The sequence below is a fragment of the Mytilus galloprovincialis genome, chromosome 8 (genome assembly GCF_965363235.1).
Source record: "Mytilus galloprovincialis chromosome 8, xbMytGall1.hap1.1, whole genome shotgun sequence".
Taxonomy (NCBI): Eukaryota; Metazoa; Mollusca; class Bivalvia; order Mytilida; family Mytilidae; genus Mytilus; species Mytilus galloprovincialis.
The window spans coordinates 30,735,920-30,756,884 of record NC_134845.1 but is presented as its reverse complement, the minus strand read 5'-3'; the positions used below and the strand labels follow the sequence as shown (position 1 = coordinate 30,756,884).

Sequence of the window (20,965 nt, the reverse complement as noted above, 5' to 3'; positions counted from 1 at the left end):
ATACTGTTTTTTTCTTTTTTTGACATAAGTTTGTCAGTTTATTTTCGACATATGAGTTTAAATGTCCCTTTTGCATGTTTGGTATCTTTCGCTTCTCTTCTGTACCTCAACATTTGAACAAGTGCATTACTAACTATCATCAATTTGCAATACATTTTGTAATACTGCTCTCGGTTATTTTGTCATTTCTTTTGAAATTTTGTTTTACATAAGTTTAATCCATTTGAATATAAAAATATTCACACAACTCCGTCCTCGATGGCCTTAATTTAGTTGTTGTTTCTTAAGAAAGATGAGTTCAAGCATAACTTTAATAATTTCAAATGACAATACAATTAATATCAGTACTACTGATTATCAATGTAACATGAATAAAACTAATGTGATGTTATGTCATATAATAAAGCCAATATATGACATTGAATATCACAAAAACAAGCGGGAAAACAGCTCTTGATAATTTGTCAATATATCTTGCACTATTCTTCTTCTTCGTGTCTTCCTTGGCATTCGGAACCTAATCAACAAACAAAACAGCAGATATAGATTAGTTTTGAAACATTAAAGATTTAAATACCCTTTGAGGAGCCGTTCATTGGTTTTCGATATCACAAACTAGTCAAAACATTTACTAAATTTTATCATCGGTATAAGGACATGATTCGTAAATATAGCTCAACATGATGACTTCTTATACGTTCAGGTATTTCACATCCAATATTTTATAGAAATATTCTTTATAAAGCACAAAAATGTCAGTATTCACAAGAGAAGCTAACACAACCTTTAAATAGACTTATTAAGAAGGGATATAGTTACGATACTGTTGTCAGGTCATTAAAGATTGCATATTTTGGCGTTAATATTGATTCACGTATAGGGCCTTTGCATCGTAACTAAACACATTTATTTGAAAACCAGGTGTTGGCATGACACGGGTAATGTTCTTCTCATATATGTTATGATGTTATAATATTAAACACCTCACGGGAAGGATTGTGCCTGATATTCATATGATGAAGACATAATCTTTCAATCGGTTTAATTGAAGTCTGGAGCTGGCATGTCAGTTAACTGTTAGCAGTCTGATGTTATTTATGTATTATTGTCATTTTATTTATTTTCTTTGGTTACATTTTCTGACATCAGACTCGGATCTCTCTTGAACTGAATATTAATGTGCGTATTGTTATGCGTTTACTTTTCTGCATTGGCTAGAGGTATAGGGGGAGGGTTGAGATCTCATAAACATGTTTAACCCCGCCGCAAATTTGCGCCTGTCCCAAGTCAGGAGTCTTTGGACTTTGTTAGTCTTGTATTATTTTTAATTTTAGTTTCTTGTGTACAATTTAGAGTTAAGTATAGCGTTCATTATCACTGAACTGGTATATATATTTGTTTAGGGGCCAGCTGAAGGACGCCTCCGGGTGCGGGAATTTATCGCTGCATTGAAGACCTACTGGTGACTTTCTGTTGTTGTCTGCTGTATGGTCGGGTTGTTGTCTCTTTGACACATTCCCAATTTCCATTCTCAATTTTATTCTTGTCATGAAGGAATAGTTCCAATGTTATTTCTTGTCGTATATGCACTTGTGATTCAGTTCAAGACTTGGGTCTGTAACTGTCCTTGATTCAGTTCTTTGGTGTTGACCATGGCCATTATTTGTTATCTCGTTGTTAGCATTATTTCAAAAAGACATGTTAAATGTGTATGTAGACATAATACATACATATAATGTCGACAATGTTTAATGTCTTTTCATCTTAAAATGCATATTTTGTATTTGTAAATCGAATATTCTTGTATAGCTTACTTCTTATCAATCATATTACAATATTGTTTCAGATATGGGTGAATGTTTGTTTCCATTTAAACGGGTGAAATAAAACCATAGGAGATTCGGCCTCACCCCCTTTGCATTTTACCAACCGTACGGGAAAAATAGAGAACCATATAACTTATATCAAAGAACTTGTCATAATCATGATACATGGACTGTCCGTATCCCGCGCGACAACTGACCTCGCCTCGCTCACTCATTACAGCTGTCTTAGTGAATACAACTGTCCAAACTAACTACTATATAATTAGTACATGTTCAGCTGAAAACAAAACACACACAATAAGCGCTTTTATATAACAATTCCTTATTTTCATATGTAGATTTTCTTAACCCATTATGATTACCATTACTAGATGTAATATTAAAAAAACTGTTATTATGACTAAAAAAAATTTACATCATAAAAGATGAAAAAAAATACCTGTTCATTAAATATATTATGGTTGTTTCCAATTATTCCTATTCGTTCAATTGTTCTCCTTTCCTCAACCCGTTCGATCATTGCGACATATGCGTATTCTATCATTGCACCGAAAACAAACAACAAACACACAACATTCCATACGTCTATGGCCCTCACATATGATACACGTTGTGTTAAGCCTACACTGAAATGACCATTAGTGGACACTGACAATACTGTTAGAATGCCGAGGGATACTCTAGCTGGTATAGCGTCAGTATTCAACCAAAATGAAACCCATGAAAGCACAACTATCAATGCTGATGGTGCATAAACTTGAATTAGATAGAATCCATACTGCCTCGTCAGATTTACGTTGACACCAATACATGTATAGTTTCCTACAAATAAATCAAAAACATTTGTATCAGTCGACGTCTTTATTAGTTCCTAGTGATAACGAATAAATAACCATCAAACAAGGCAATAAATAACTGTAAGCAACAAGCCGCATTTCCGATTAAAAGTTTTTAAACATAATTTCATAAGGTTAATCATTTTGTTCAAGTTATTTTCAACTTTTAGTACTCATCAGATGCATTGCATTACTTTTCATCACTTGTCTAGGTAGACACCGTGAGAACAGGTGTGTTACCCGACATTCTTATAGAATTTGGATTAAATAAAGTTTGGAGAGGCAAACCGATAAAAAAATGTAAAACCTGCATATCATTCGGTTGTGCATTTTTTAATTGATAAAAGTGCCACTTTGGAGTACACCTACATCTGTCACCGCAACGATCACAATTTTTGAAGAAATTCAAAATTCAAAAACTAAAAATGCATGACATCTTCCTTCTTGAATTTCTGTAGATGATCACATTTTCCACTTTTACCTTGTCAAGGATTTCCATTTGTCATTTGAAAGTGAAAATAAATCTTTTTTCAAGTGGTCAAAAAGAGCTGAAAAGACCATCGTAGAACTTAGATTAGAGGAGGAAGATATTTTCAAATCAAATGTCTAATTCATTTTACTCATTAGGATAACGTATTACCTAGTGATGGTTGAAACGTATATTAAAGTACGTTATGACTTACTATACTAATTATAAAAAATTACTACGCCTTAATATGTGGGGCTCTTTTATAGAATTCTCCATTATTAAATTTACTTCAGGGATCGGTATAAGAGAGAGTAAAAAAATACTAATTTTACTTCGGTGCTCGGTATTACAATGAGCAAAAAATACTAATTTTACTTCGGTGCTCGGTATAACAATGAGCAAAAAATACTAATTTTACTTCGGTGCTCGGTATAACAATGAGCAAAAAATACTAATTTTACTTCGGTGCTCGGTATTACAATGAGCAAAAAATACTAATTTTACTTCGGTGCTCGGTATAACAATGAGCAAAAAATACTAATTTTACTTCGGTGCTCGGTATAACAATGAGCAAAAAATACTAATTTTACTTCGGTGCTCGGTATAACAATGAGCAAAAAATACTAATTTTACTTCGGTGCTCGGTATAACAATGAGCAAAAAATACTAATTTTACTTCGGTGCTCGGTATAACAATGAGCAAAAAATACTAATTTTACTTCGGTGCTCGGTATAACAATGAGCAAAAAATACTAATTTTACTTCGGTGCTCGGTATAACAATGAGCAAAAAATACTAATTTTACTTCGGTGCTCGGTATAACAATGAGCAAAAAATACTAAAATGAAATAAGAACAAATAAAGCCATCTCAAATTGGCAATGCTGTGGCAAAACAAAATGACGAAATGAAAAACAACAGTAAACAAAATCCAATCTGCAAAACTGAAGACTGAGCAACACGTTTTGTTAATACTTTCCGGGTTGGCTTTTTTTTTTTACAATTAATAGTTATAAATAATTAGGATTTATATACTTCACGGGTACCAACTTTGGTGGATTAAGGAAAATGTTCATGTTCGTGAATATTTAATTTCGTGGTTAAAAAAAATGTTATTGGTTGGACATTTAACTTCATGGTTCACCTGTACCTACGAAATCCGAGACAATTGGAATCTAACGAATGAGAATGAATCCACAGTACATTTAGCATGTTTCATTTTTTATTTATATATAATGTTCAAATAAATTAAAAAATTACATAATTTTACCTGATGGATATTCCTTATCACACGTATATGATTCAGATGCTTTTATAGTAAATTGACTGTTAACAATACCATCTTTCAATGTCATTGCAGGTTCCATCCACCGTAAACTAACTGTAGATGCTGAAAACCCATCTGAAAAAGCAATCAAAGTAAAGGTAATTAAATTACCTGATTACTTTTTGGAAATCGTTTTAGAAATTCAAATGTGACGTCACTGTGTGCGTTGAACTGGCTTTTTCTAAATCGGCTGTGAATTTTTATGTGCTGGTATTTAGGTTGTTTTATGTAATGTTTCCGTTTTTATTCTGTAGTTAGTTACCACTTTGGTTTTATTATGTATATCTATTATATAGTCATTTTATAAAATTTACTGTTTGTAAAAGTATGAATCATTCTAAATAATAAAGATGTTCTTATCCCAGGCAGACAACCCTAGCCGTATTGGTCACAACTTAAGGGAACTTTTTGTACTCAGTACTTTTCAACTTTGTACTTGCTTTGGATTTCAAACTTTTTTTCATCTGAGTGTCACTGGTTAGTCTTGTGTGGACGAAACGCACGTGTGGTGTATTAAATTTTAAACCTGGTACCTTTTGTTAGCTATCATTCGTGTGTTTCTCTGTCCTATATTTTCTCCTATTTATTTGTATTGTAGTCCTGTCATGCAATGTTGTCGTTTTAATGTTATTTTTAACATTGCCATTAAATCGGGCGGTTTGGTATGCCACAAAACCTGGTTTAACCCACCATTTTTTTTTTATGTAAAATGTCCTGTACCAAGTCAGGAAAATGACCATTGTTATATTATGTTTCGTTTCTGTGTATGTTACATTTTAATGTTGTGTTTCTTTTGTGTCGTAGTTCTCTTTTATTTGATGTGTTTCCTTCGGTTTTAGTTTGTAACCCGGATTTATTTTTTTCTCAATCGATTTATGAATTTCGAACAGCGGTATACCACTGTTGCCTTTATTTAACAAAGGTTTGCATTTTTACTTTGTCATGCCATTTGCCTAATTAAACTTCCAAATTCCAAATTACATATATTTCATAAAACAGCTTAATAGCAATAAGGTTTTTAATGTCTTCACTTCGTATTTGTCAAAATTATTTTATAATGAAATACAGAGCTTAGAGTTAATGTCTACTACACGCACAATGTAGTATTTGACAAATTGTATTCAATCAAAAGTTCCATATCACCCTCTACACAAACATTTTAATTGTATATTCAAAGAAAGATACAAATATATTTCTTAGATGGTATTAATGTAAGTATAATACAAAACGAAACTAGGCCAACAAAAGCGTAAATTTTATTTTCTAAAGATGTCTGAACGAAAGCTAGTAATTTCATGGTTTTAAGTTTACTCAGATTAAGAAAAAAATGAAGAACAAATCTGGTAACAAAAACTTTACGAAAGAGGCAACGAGTTTGTAATCTTTTAGTTTCCGATCGTAAAATTAGGAATTCTGTCACATTTCTCTGTTATGTAGGAGCAAAATATCATATTTTAGTATCCTATGAACAACACTTTCGGTAAACAATGTTAACCTCGTTCTCACATGTTTAACATATATTTACAACAGCAGTAAAATTGTAATACAAATATGTCAAAATCATTTCATCTATTATATTCGGTCAAAATTTTCAGTTAGATTACTAACTATTATAAACTGAGTTGAACTTATGAAAATAACCCATTTCAAGAATTCTTAGTCCTGCAATGTGGCACATCAAATCTTCTATTGATCAGTAATGATTTAAAGGCTTTTGAAAATGAATCATCAGTGACTTTTAAAAGCAATGTTATCCTCTATCCAATTTTGGGATATATCAACACATTTCGCAAGGTTGTACAAAGTTAAATTCTTGGATATAAAGTTATCCTTATTGATTTTAGTGTAAATATATTGTATCAACTTTCTTTGAATTGACAAAAAAAAACATTTGTAAATAGGTTTACTTACTATGTCGAAGAATATCACTACAAAACAATTGAATAATCATATAAATACAATTTCAGTAAATATCTACAATTAAGAACCTCACGTTTGGAATATCGATATAATTATACTTACAGCTTTCCATCTCCAATACGCATGACTGTTCATCAAATGGAAACGTTTGTAACTGCATGAAACAAGTAAATGTTCCAGTTACTCTACAAATTTAGATAAATCGTTGTAGTAAAATTATAGTAATATAATCAATTAAAATGAAAATATAATGAATTACGTTGAGAATGAAAATGGGGAACTTGAACCCAACTGAAGGGCAGAAAACAGCTCAGGGCCACTTAAAGAGAGAAAATCCTGCACCACTAAGCAAAAATATGTACTTGAAGACCGTACTTTGACCTATAATGGTTTTTCTTTTACAAATTGTTACTTGGGTTGAGAGTTGTCTCATTGGCACTCAAACCACATCTTCTGATAACTAATTTAGTGAAAATGGCACAAACTTCAAAACATATAGATAAACTAAACTTAAAAAAAACACTAAAATATAAAACAAAGTCCAGAGGCTCCTAACTTAAGACAGACGCAAACAAAAATATAAAAATTTACACTTAATATTCAACGTTGTTCTCACATTGTATGTCGAGCGTTTCTTGCCTTTAAGTTTGATAAATTTTTTGAAGATAATACGATATCAGTGGATGCTTCAAGATAAAACAAAATAAGTCTATTGGTATAGCATCTGGACACAGTTCAGGTTGTGTTTCCACAGTAACTACACACAACGTATATCGTTGTGTATGATGTTGGTCTGTGCAGCCATAGTTTATCAGATGAGACATGGTTTGGACTCATTTTTCACTGTTACCATTGATTCTCTCATGGTACCTCAATCGTCTCAAGTGTCAAATGTTGTTAGTTAAAATCCCGACCAGGTCAAAACAAAAATTTAATATTTGGTATTTTCTACGTTTTCGTTAGCACACGGCATTATAAGGAGTAAGACTGCCTTGCTTGGAGTGGAAATATTGTTATTGCATCGGGAGGTTGACATGTCTTTCAGTGGACTGTTACGTCTTAAACTAGTACAATAAAACAAAAACAAACTCAAAGCAGTTGAAGGTTCATTTTTCTTTTTGGACTTACTTTCAGAGGATTTGTGCATTTTTTTCGGCTGTGTGTATTATCTAAACTATACGTTTGGAGAACTTCTGTCATACATTTTTAACTTATATTTGATAATTTTTAATAGCAATCTTATTTTAGACTTTTTTGGCTATTTCATTTTACCAACTTTATTCAGTATAATTTTATTTTGATTCATTGATATATATATTCCACTTTTTTGTAAAAATTTCCACATTATTAATCCTTTTATCTAGGAAAGTTTTAACACTTAAATATTTATTTTGTGTGTTCATGTTTTATATTTTTATCACTGTCTGTGTGTATATTTCGTTTAACATGTGATGTAAAGCGCTTTGAGTAATATTGTTTTAGATTTAGCGCTATAGAAAAATTGTAATAATAATAATACAGTTACAAATACGTGTTGTCACACAGTTAAATTTGTAGATAATTGTTATATTGATATATATCCGATATGACTCATATGTTTAATATATATATTTATAAGGTTTTATTAGATGTCTAATTACTACGTATGCTTATACTAAACCAGGTGTTTTTCAGTTGATAGCCGTTGGTTGATGTAGTCGAGCGCCTGAATTTGTTTATGGACTAATGAATTATCTTGGAGCTCAGATATTTTGCTCATACAATTTCATACCTTAAACTATACGATACAAAACCATTCGGGTGAAGAAACATCATCTTGTTAGGCACAGTAACATCATGAATTTTTGTATCCATGTCAGTCATGAATGATAAATCAGGAACCCATATACACTCTTGAATAGAGTGATCCAGTTCAATTCTGCTGATTTCTGGAGGAGCAGAAAACTTCAGTCGTGGGTCTATCCAATTTTGTCTAAGGTACATACTCATAGAAAATCTCTGTTTAATTAAAATTCACATAATTAATAAAGTACCAATGCAAGTGACTTTGAAATACGTACTTTTATGTCGTTTATGCTTTTTACATCATGCACGCTTAAATGAAATGATGCACTTAGACCAATTTACAAAAAGATTAAGTGTGTACATTATAAGTAAATAGATTAAAGTTTTGTTCTAATTTGCACTCATTTTTCAACAATAGATATTAGAAAATGTGTTTAACAGTTGATTAACGAATTCCATATCATGTACATCGATTTTAAAACAGTATAATTAATATGCCTGTTATATAAATGATATTGTTTCATTCTTTAACGCAGAGAACATCTATTATTTTTTTTTAAATTCGAAAACCCTTTAAATGAAAAATTGAATGTTAAAATGTACCAAAATTATCTTTCGATTTTTTTCTTCTCTTGGAGAAACATATATTAATTCTTTTTCATCCTTCTTGTCCTGCTTATTGAGTACGTATTCTCACAGATTATAAAGTTCTATCAAATATTTTCAAAACTTTTAGCCGAGTTATCATATTTGTGTGTTAGGTTGGCATATTCTGTTGGTCGACAGTTACTTTTATTGATATATCAAATATAAGCGTATTGTTGGTGCAGTTGTTATTATTATCAAAACACATTACACATATTTTTCTATACAGTCTATGAACTAAGCCCAAGAATTTGCATCAAAATGATATTGAATAAAAAGTGAACTTATCTCCTGCACCACTTAGAAAACACCGTATTTTCAAATTAAACTGTCACATCAATTATATTATGTTAGTTCACAGATACCACATGGTTTCTCTCTAAATTTACAGGTGACAACAGTTGCAAGAAGGGATAAAAATGAAATACACAATACCAATACCAATCAAGAAAAGTATCTTTTTTCATTATATGTGATTTTGATATTTTTTACGAATTTTTTTTTTCTTCAATAAATTGCAATAGATGTATTTAAAAAAGCTTTTGAAAATAATTAGTTTTGCAATAAATTTTGAAAGTCAGGATAAACAACATCAAAGAGTATTTCCAAAATAAAAATAAAACACATAAAAAAATTAAAAACAAAATAGGTGATAATCCCCACATGTGCCTGTGCATTTTCCTAAAACTTTTAAAGTAACAATTTTGTGTTTGAAACTTCTGTTTTTTAAGTAATATTATCGGTCGCCTTATCAGTATGAAATGATAGATTTATAGCACTACTTAACCATTTTATAATTGAGAGAAGATATGAAATTTTTACTTTCTTTTGCATTGATCTAGGACTGTATAATACTTACCATTTCAGATTCGTCAATTCCAAATACACCAACAACATACATTTGTACTTTGACCTCTGTTGGAATTTCTGCGAAATGCATGGGAAAAAAATCAGGCAATAAATAAGATTCTGGTAACATCGCAATTTTTAGTCTATTTTATTTCTAAAATTGGATACCAAAGTTGGAAGCCAACACTTAACTTATTTTAGTATTGTGCTTGAGAAACAAACAAAAAAACGGAAAATAATATATATGTTCTTTATTAAAGCTGACCTCACTTGAGGTACATATTTAATTGTTTCAAAATGGAACATGACTTATCGTGTCGTTTCATATATATCATTTAATGTGATATCCCGTAGCTAGCTTTTTATAATACGAATCGATTTCATTCTGAAGTAGAGAGGTACTTTTGACGAAAGAGATTTATAAGCAAGAATTTTTCAAGAAATATATTTGAAGGACGTATTATTATGCCTGGAATTGCGTTTACAGAAGAGGAGGAAGATACCATGACGACATTCAAAACACATACGTCGAATAAGGAATTGGCAAATGACAAAACAACACAACGAAAACGTTCATAACACCCTACTTACAAAACTATAGATTGAATACCATATGTGACTCAAGCTGTGTTGCTCATGCTAGTACAAATCCAATGAAAAGTTTCATTCGGTTATGTCACAATAAAAAAAATAGGCCTGGTTTGTGGTTACGACAATTGGAACATATCGGTGGTCATCTGTAACACGATAATTCATAACGGTCAAGCCATATTCGAGCGGATAAAACGGTCTGTTAAAAGGTTATTTGATAACATGAATGTGTGATGGACTGTTTAAATACACTGCATTATATAGTTTCGATAAGTGTTGTGTTAGAGTGTTTTAACATAATATGCTCTTCCATACGTACCTGAATTATACCGTGGTGGGTACCTTTTGTCGTATCTTGATAGGATGTTCTTTATTATGCTCTCCCTTTAAAACAATTATGATATGAAAATGTCCTTGTAAAAATAACATTGTTTTATGCCGTAGTTTGTACAAATAGTATATTTCAGATAGATGAGATATAAAAGAATCTTTACAACATTTCAGTTGCAAAGTTGCTACTTTTCTACCTCGGGGATAGATTATCTTTGAGGAATTCGAGTCCTCAATGCCTTTCAACTTCGTACTTTTTTTGGCTTTTTTTACTTTTTTGGATTCGAGCTTCACTGATGAGTCTTTTGTAGACAAAACGCGCGCCTGGTGTAAAAACAAAATTTTATCCTGGCATCTATGATGACTTTATTTGCACCAGTTATATAATTTAACTAAAAACACATTACAGCCTGAGTCCCTCACTTTTCAAAATGAATTGCCAATTTTATATTTTAATAAGTACCTTAATAACATTTTACGACAATATTTCTTCTGACCAAATGTTCTGATTATAGCGTTGGTGATGGGTTGTTTGCCTACAAAACTGGGTAAACTGAGGTACAAAATTATAATATTGGTTTCTTTGATCATTTTTTTTTTTTTTTGTATTATATTCTATGTTAAAGTGTCAGGGACAATTGCAGAGTTCGGTTAAATATCGTTATTAGAAAAATACATGCTATAAGCAGTGGTTTAAAAGTTTCAGTCAAATTAGCATTTTTGGGCATCTCGTTTTGCCGATTAAACTACTGTTTACAGTTTCTACCTGTTGATAATAGTTTTTGAGATGTTCTTCAAATACATGAAAATAAGTAACAGTTCGGAGGACAATAACTTTTGGATTGTTAGTCAATGGTTTGGGCATATTGGCATTTTTATATGCCTCGTTTTAGTGATCAAATGATTTCAGCCATACAGCATATATGAAGATTTCATATTGTTGATAATGGTTTTGGTTAAAATTTCCATTTAACTCGTTAATGTTTTCGTAATTTACGTGAAAACCGAACACCAAAAAACAACCAACAAAATCAAATCAGAAGTCAATAACTCCTTAAATTTTAGGTATATTAGGACTTATGTAGATGATGTATTGCTGATAATTGCTGTTGTGTTATGTTTATATTCATGTTACTCTCACCCGTTCGACGCACACGGTCTCACTCGTATAAAAAATATTTGTTTTCCTTGATATGTTTTGTATCTTCTCAGTGCATTTAAACATTGTTAATCTACTATTTACTAAAATAACTTTTGTATATACCCTCAGAATAAGTATTATTTCATCCATCCAAGTTAGATTAAATTTAGTTAAGAAGATTCCTCTGAAAAAGATCTTTGGTATTGGAGAGATTAATTGAATTTTCCGTTCCATACATTTAGTAGTCAGCTTTTTTGTTTAATGTTCATTTAGAATAAATTAGCTTTTAAGTTCGTACTTAATCCAAGATATACCTTATATCATTCATTATTCAAAAATCTAGCAAATTTTATCTTTTTTAAATATTTGGGTTTTTTTTAAGTTCACATGCGTCAAAACCTATAACATCATGTGTCTACATAAGGCAAAGTTTAAGTAGCTAACGATTTGTTTTAAAGTTTACTTATTTCCCAAAACGAAGATATATTGGAAAGTCTTAAATAGTTATACATATAGCATCCACATAATTTATAAGATTCGAATGTTGACTTCAGCGGTTATGTTTGATATGACAAGTATGTGGGAATAATTGGTAAACTTGAAAATAATAAGTCTGTTTAGTGCGACTAACCATGTCATTGTTGTGTAATTGTATCATTAACGTATAGTTCAAACTTATTTAATACAATTGATCTCAAATTTGCTAGTTGTACATAAACCATTTGTTAATTTGTATGTTGATGACATTATAAATATAAGTTTAGATACCAAATGGAAAATCTAGCCTATAAATCGAAAATAAACTTGACTACGTCATGGAAAATGGAACTTCCAATAAGACTAACAACAGTATACAAAACACAACATAGGAAACTTAAGTTTTACTACTAATCGAAGATAAAGCTACCTGATCATTTCATCCTCTCCTTCTACTCTAGTGTTGTCTTTTGTTCTGTTCAAACTAAATTGAAACAAAAAGATGTATGATAAAAATATTACTGAACAGCGGCTAAATAGTCTTACATATAGCTAAACGTTTTTATGAGAATGTACGATAAATCATACACGATTTTGAGTTGTTGTGAGTTTTTGTTTTGCAGTATACGTCTAATTACAATCGCTCAATTATGGTAATGTAAATACTTGGAACGTCTTGCAATTTTTATTTATATTTGCAACTATCATTATGTAATGAAATGTTGCTGTCATAAAAAATCAATTAACAATCTTTAATTGCATATTTTTGCCTTTTTCAAGGTTTGACTTTTCCAAGTAGAAGCAAATAAAAGGAAGCAATATTAGAACTGTATAAGATCTATTTATTATCTTTCAGTAAGACTACTGTTAGCTTGCTTCAGCATTTGTAAGACTGTATAAAGTATACCCCTAGTTTTTGGTGGGGTTCGTGTTGTTTATTCTTTAGTTCTCTATGATGTGTGATGTGTACTATTGTTTGTCTGTTTGTCTTTTTCATTTTTAGCCATGGCGTTGTCAGTTTATTTTCGATTTATGAGTGTGACTGTCCCTTTGGTATCTTTCGTCCCTCTTTTACTTAGTTTTCATTCAACGTATATGTGAGTATTGTGATATACTTTTACGATTCAAATAAAGGGTGTGTTTTACTAAATATTTTTCTAGATTTATTATGACTGTCATTTGTTTTTCCTTGGACATATATGATAGGGAGCGTGATAAGAACTGTCAAAATAGGGAGCGTGATAAGAACTGTCAAAATTGAATTTTCTCTCCAAATGTTTTAGTGCCGGGAATCACAGGCATATGCTGTTGTGTTTGGTTCATTTTAAACAATGTTGGTCAGAATACAAATCTCCTATACGGAATAGTTCTTAGATGAACAGGTAGTTAAAGTCAGTACTTAAATGTTCTTGTAGACAAAAGAAAAGTTCTCCCAATTATTTTAACGAAAGATCGTGAGTTAATAAAAGTTATGAATATTATTAAACCTTTCAATTGTTGTTTTTTTCAGAATTGATAAGAAATAACATTCTTACCTTTGACATACTATTCTGTCGAATGTAGCAATGTTCTGGTGGATACAAATGGCAATTGTTAATGTTGTAAGAAACATTTCTGAATAATTCTAAAAACAAAAATCAATTATAATTGAGTTCTTTTGTAGCCTTAAAAGAATGAAAACAATGATATGTTTTACTGATAACTTATGGTTTGCACTACAAATCTTTTAAATTTCTAACAATTCTATTTATGTTTCTCCTTTGGGATACAGATATACATTTTCATTAATGTATAATGCTTTTTAAACTACTTTTCGCAATTACAATGAACAGATCAATCGGTTTGTTAATGGTATCATGAAAATTGTGGTACATGGGAAGAAACTGAAATTAAGGAAACGTCTATTAAATTATTTGATCAAACCTGCAACCTTTGCAGTGTTTTCCTATGAAAAATTCAATAACATATTTTTTCCCTATTAAAAGACCCTATAAAAAGCTTTCATCACATTACCTACAAATACAAAATAACATCTTCATTCGGACAGACAGAATAAAAAACAGCCTAAATATGTTGTTTTCTAATATGTTATACATTTTTCATTTCAGCCATAATTGCATCCCTTTCTATTAAAGATGCATCAATTGTAATTGATTTGACTAGACTTGCATTCTTTAAAAATGACAGTTTAAAAACACGCTATTCCAATAAAATCAAAACTTTCAATTGCAACTATTCTATCTGACATATGTTGCATTAAATTCTTATTATACAAACCTTTTGAATTTATGAAGTCGACCTAAGTATTCCTTTTGAAACATGCAACTGTAGTTACTTAAATATGATGTACTGCAACGGACTGGTAAACACATATTTAAACCACTAAATAAACATAATAACAATAAATTACACAAAAAGGTCCTGTAGTAGCTATCAAAATAATTGAAAATTAAGCAATATTCTATAGATTAAAACGGCAATATTTGTTGAAAAAGATCGATTTTAAATAATTGAATTGGAGACGGCTTAAAGTATGTATGTATTTTCATAGAAGTGTGAATTATTAATCATTTGGTAACGTGGAAATTCTTTATTGAATATCAATGGCGCATGGTATGACGTTAATCACTTTCATAGGGTTGCATTTTTAATAATCATTGAAACAGTAATGTTATTCCGGAAAAGACTATTATTTTTAAATATAATATTTAATATCATTTTACCTTTTGTCAATTTTTATGCTCGTGCAAGATGACTCCTAGATATGTTTTTCTATTCATTCTTGTTTTGCTGGCTTGTTTCCGTTTATATATATTCAGAATCTTATTATATGCTACAGATAATGAAATCCGTGAAATAAGAACCGGTCAACAAATCAAAATTTGTTTTCAAAGTTAAGATATTCCAGCAAGACTTATAAATCGTGCAAAACTTCAAAGATGATGTCAAGCATAATTCGTGATCGACAAAACATATCTGGCTGACCAATTTATTTTCATTCTGAATTCTTACTCTAGAGACGTAGGTTCTCCCAGGCATATACGATTTTGATGTGCAGTAACAACTTTTCGAATTTTTATGCTCAACATCGTATTTAGTTATAAGTCTGAACTATACACAATCCCAATCTTTTTTCTTTTAGGCATAATAGACTGTAATGCCTTGGACATCGATGATTATGAAGTGAAAAACATATTTTGTAACCTTGCAAATCAAAGAAATTTAAATGAAAAGTCCTGTGTTTTATTACTGTAGTATTCAAAATGTTTAAAGAACATTACCATGTATATTAAAATCTATAACTTTATTATTAAAATATAATGTTAAACTTCCGCCCTTTTATAATACATTGCTATTATTGTTTTAATATTTCATTTTTGTATACAGTAATCAGGGTTTCCCCTGGGTTAATTATTTTTTTCGCCACTTCTTTCGCCAAAAAAATATATTTTTCGCCACTTTATTATTTTTTTCGCCAAGTAACACAAATATATTTTTCTTTTAAAATTTTCCATCCCCCCTCAAAAACAAGAAGTGGTTTTTACAACAAAACAACACATTTTACCACTTGAAATTTATCCCTCGTGTAAGGTGTAGTCATTACATTGAAGTGTTACTGTCATGCCAACCTAACCTTTTGAATAGATTTCTTCCATAACGACAGTTTTCTTTTCTAGACCATCGTAATGCTTGAAACATTGAAAAACGGGTGTCACTGAAACGACTTTAAAGTACCCACTCAAATCAATTATCTATATCAAAGTTAAATGATAAAGTTTTAAATCAAAGACCTTCTTGCTTTTGAAGATTTTTCGTCATAACAACAGTTTTCTTTTCTTGACTATCATTAAAAGAAGGATCGAGAGGAAGCGTCAACATTTTGCTTCAACACGTGCGTCGCAAAGTGGCAAAATCCCGTTTGTGACATGTAACGGACGCCATTTAACCATACCATATCAATTTGTTATATAATACAATCAACACCTTTATTAATTAGTCCTTTGATGTCGATAGCTATAAATGCAATCAGCTGATTATTGATTTTCTGTCAAAATCTTAACGAGTTCAAGGTGAATTCTGAGTATTGTCAGATCGGTTAAAGTCCGAGAAACCCGAAAAAAAGTAAATAAACAAGATGGCTGAAAATAAATCGTTATATATATTTCTGTCGCCAAATTCTTTCGCCAATGACGAATTTTAATCGCCACAATTATTATTTTTTCGCAAATTGCGAAAATGGCGACCGCCAGCGGAAACCCTGCAGTAATGAAATGGACAATTCAAAGATATTTAAAATACATTAAATGGTAATGGCATAGAAAATAAACAATAATACTGACAAAGGTATCACTATAATGAAGAGACAGTTGCTTTTATATAGAATTACTACAATTGTTAGTGTTTTTAATAACCATTAATGCTCGTGTGAAAAACAAATAAATTCAGTGAAATAAGGAAGGACAAGGCATAATTTAGGACTTATTTGACCCTGTTATTTCACTAAAACTATAATATTGCCTGATGCCATTACAACAAACATTCATCAGCATTAGATAAATTAGATGGGTTTTTTTAAATATGTCTGTAGAAGCAAATCCGTGATGACAGAATTTGACAGTAACTTCTTAAGAATGATCCCATGAGCTAGATTTTTCCCAATTTTTTAGCCAAATTCACTCATCATATATACCAGGATTGAACTTTTATATTTGTGTAAATTATGGTAATACAAAAGAACATTAAGGCAAAAGGTAGCACAAAATAGTTTTTGGCAGTGAATAGATAAAGCACAAATTAATATATTTTGTTGGGGCTATGGCTGTTCTCTATACAATTTCTAAGCTTGAACTTGTTATATATAATTCGAAAAGCACAACTTAACCATACAATATTGACTGGCTCGTACCACTGAGGAATAGCGTCAAGCAAACCCGCGCCCCAAAAAAAACCACATTCATATTTTAATTCATTTAAGCAAATCGAAACTTTAAATGATGTTGTAGAGGAGTAGATCAGACAATGGGAAAACTTAAATATGAAAACAGAGATACTGTTTTCCAATAGGATTATATATTTAAGCTGTATTGCCTTTGATACAGACTAGCATGTAATTGATCTATCAAAAAACATCACACATTCACTTTTCTTAATCTTTTAATGTAACTTCTTTCTTCTCAGATGTTTGGTGGGTTAACAATGCTAAGTTTCAGGTTTTTTTGTGAACTTCTTTATATGTTCGCCAAACTTTAGCAACTGGTGGCTATTTGGATTGTAGTTTTGTTTTAAACAAGGAACTATTGCGTATAAACAAATTCCCGTATGCTTTCCCAATAAAATTCAAAGGAAATCGATTTGAAAACGATTTTAAATGACGCAATATTCGTATTCAATTCAACTTAAGTAAATATGTTCTTGATTGTGTTCTCAAGACAAATAATGATTCAAGGATCTTAATAATATGTATTTAAGGCCCTAGGGATTAAGATGCCAATAAAATAGGAAGTTAAACATCTGCTTAAATTGGAAAGCTGTTATATATAATACCGTTAACATAGAATAATAAAATATTGAAGAATAAAAGGCTAAGTAGAATTAATTGGGAGGGACATTAAATAGAGTCAATTGGTGAAGGAGAAAAATCGCTTATTTATGATTAATCATTTATTGTGTATTATATTAACACAATAAAGCCAGATAAAATACGAAGTTGAAGGGCATTGCGGCCACAAAATTCCGTATATTATGCTAAACAGAACTAATGTAATATATGCCTGCAGTAGATTCCTTTACAACTAATTTGTTTTAAAATAATACGACATTTCAAGGTTGTTCTGTCCCCACGCACATATTGCCTCAGCCGTATTTTTTTAACAATCCTTAAATTTTTAATGTTTTTCGACCTCGTTTTTTATTTTACCTTCCAACTGTTGATTTGAGTGCCATGTGAAAGTCTTGTGTAGACGAATACCAATATATAAAAAAGAAGATGTGGTATGATTGCCAATGAGACAACTATCCACAAAAAACTAAAATGACACAGACATTGACAACTATAGATCACCGTACGGCCTTCAACAATGAGCAAAGCCCATACCGCATAGTCAGCTATAATAGGCCCCGATAAGACAATGTAAAACAATTCAAACGAGAAAACTAACAGCCTTATTTATGTAAAAAATGAACGAAAAACAAATATGTAACACATAAACAAACGACAACCACTGAATTACAGGCTCCTGACTTGAGACAGGCACTTACATAAATAATGTGGCGGGGTTAAACATGTTAGTGGGATCCCAACCCTCCCCCTAACCTGGTCTATCTTAAATTATTATAAGTATGAATCTTCACAGTTTGATCATTTGTTAACTATACTTTACTTAATGATTATGATGTAATACGCCAGACGCGCGTTTCGACTACATAAGACTCAACAGTGACGCTCAGATCAAAATAGTTATAAAGCCAAACACGTACAAAGTTGAAGATCGTTGAGAACCCACAATTCCAAAAAATTGTGCCAAATACAGCTTAGGTAATCTATACCGGATGTGCTCTTCGTAAGAATTTGAGATGCTTCGTATTTCAGCGGTCACTTTTCTTTGTGCCTTCTTATACTTTTGACACTCTTAATGTACTGTCCTTCACTTTGCAAGATCTACATACTAAATTTACAAACAGTATATTCTCGTCCTGCATAATTATAGATAAAAAGGGCGATCTTCTTCCCTTACTGGAGCACCTGAGATCACCATCGGTTTATGGTGGAATTCGAGTTGCTCGGTCTTTATTTTTTAAGGGGGCACTAGCTGTCAAATTGATGTTCACCGATTTTTATCAAATTCTCATATTTGATTTATAACAAAGTAAAACATTTATCCAAACTTTTAAAAGTCTAAAATAAACATACTTAATTATAATCATGGTACCTTTGATAACTATTTGTCATATTTATGTGTATTTGAAACATTTACCATTCGTCTCATTGATTACCTCTGATTTGTGCCAATTTCATCTCAGATGAATAGAACCATTGAATTAACTTGTATCTCATCCCTTTTGCATAGTTAAACAAATAAAATATGTTTAAACTAAACCATTAGAGTGTAACTTAACTAAATGTGTCAAAACAAACATACGTGACGACTTCACCTTTAATCAATTTTATTGATATAGATGTATTTACCTACATAGGTCAAACAATGACATTGGAGCTTCCCAATGTTAGCTAATTCAGTTTTTGAAATAAAATCGATTAATGAGAAAAGAATGATAATGGAAGACATAATAGGAGATACACTCGTATGTCGTTTCTTTTGTTTCGTTCATATTCGATTAAAATAGTATTGACTTCAATTTTAGTTCATATGAAACCGACCCTTATATAGGGTATACATATGCCATCAATCTTTGTTAACAATGAGACATTTTCGTTCTGTGGTTATCATTTTTGTACTTTGGAATTGTATACAGAATGTTAAACCAGTAGCAAATTATGAGTAAGCTTTTAGTTGCTAATTTATTCAAAAACAATTTCAAACTATTGAGTAATTGAAAATAGAATAGTGAATTATTTTTTAATGTAATTGCATTGTATTTTACCTATATATATGTTCTTTCAGTCATCACTTCGGCATTGTTATTCGAATAAATACAATCATTGGTTCAAATCTATAAATCTTAAAGAATACCACAATATGCGCAAGACCTATCGTTGTCTTATAAACGATAACTGTAATTGTTATTTCAGAAAGCAAAAACAATTATGAGATGATTACTTTTAAAATACTAGTCTTGATTCCAATTATTGTCACATAAACCTATTATATTAAAAAAAAAAAAAAAAAAAAGAAGATGTGGTATGTTTAGCAATGAGACAACTCTCCACAATATACCAAAATGACACAGACATTGACAACTATAGATAACCGTACGGCCTTCAACAATGAGCAAAGCCCATACCGCATAGTCAGCTATAAAAGGCCCCGATAAGACAATGTAAAACAATTCAAACGAGAAAACTAACGGCCTTATCTATGTACAAAAAAATAAACTAAAACAAATATGTAAGACATAAGCAAACCATAACCACTGATTTACAGGCTCCTGACTTGGGACAGGCACATACCTACATAGTATGTCTGTTTGTGTTGCTCGTCAATTTTTTTTATATATTATTTTAGATAATTGCCATACACGTGAGAGGTTTATCTAGCTTTAAAGCTAGGTTTAACCAACATTTTTCTTTGGAAAATTTCTGTACCAAGTCCGATATGAAACTGATGTTTTCAATCAGGTCCTTTGTTTGATAGGGTTGATGTTTTCCAGTTTTTATTGACTTCTCCCATTTTGTAATTACATTGGAATACGGCATTTGTATTATATTTTTTACTATCATATGATGATTATTAAGTATTAAATAAAGTATATTTTGAACGTTGCTGTCATGTGTTTATAATCCTAAACTACTTTAATACGTTGGTTTTTTTTTTAAAGCAACCATAGTGCAACAGTACAACAGAACAAAAATGGAATGTTGAGGTAAATAATGTTAGAGTTTTTGATATCAACAATTTGAAATAATTCCTATAAAATTCAGTCAAATAATGCACCTCTGCTTACCAATGTGTTTAAGGATTCATGTGAACTGAACATACAAAAACTTTCATTTTTAAAATCAAAAACCATTCTCTCCCTTATAAAAGTTTCATTCATTTTACTGTAGTACCGTTTCTTAATTGGTTTCCCGATAGAACAATTTTCCTTTTTA

General features: G+C 30.8%; 1 protein-coding gene across 2 annotated transcripts; it reads right to left on the bottom strand.

The window, feature by feature from the left end:
- Positions 1 to 248: 248 nt before the first annotated feature.
- On the bottom strand, positions 249 to 13,815 carry LOC143085548 (glycine receptor subunit alphaZ1-like). Of its 2 annotated transcripts, XM_076261972.1 has the most exons (8): positions 13,731 to 13,815; positions 10,567 to 10,631; positions 9,667 to 9,734; positions 8,149 to 8,375; positions 6,480 to 6,562; positions 4,401 to 4,532; positions 2,266 to 2,648; positions 249 to 517 (listed from the first exon to the last, which is right to left on the bottom strand). In XM_076261972.1, the coding sequence occupies exons 1-8, from the start codon at positions 13,805 to 13,807 to the stop codon at positions 389 to 391; spliced, it is 1,164 nt and encodes a 387-aa protein (XP_076118087.1). In that variant the 5' UTR covers positions 13,808 to 13,815; the 3' UTR covers positions 249 to 388. The 2 variants fall into 2 exon arrangements, with proteins under 2 accessions (XP_076118087.1, XP_076118088.1); XM_076261973.1 differs by lacking the exon at positions 2,266 to 2,648 and having other exon boundaries at positions 366 to 517.
- Positions 13,816 to 20,965: the final 7,150 nt, after the last annotated feature.

Excerpts from the sequence above, each read along its gene's own strand:
- LOC143085548 (XM_076261972.1), bottom strand. The coding sequence starts at position 13,807 with ATGTTTCTTACAACATTAACAATTGCCATTTGTATCCACCAGAACATT. Across the intron at positions 6,563-8,148 it reads TTTGTATCGTATAGTTTAAG|AGTAACTGGAACATTTACTT; the intron begins GTATGAAATTGT and ends CTAAATTTGTAG. Across the intron at positions 518-2,265 it reads ATAATATATTTAATGAACAG|GTTCCGAATGCCAAGGAAGA; the intron begins GTATTTTTTTTC and ends TTTGTTGATTAG.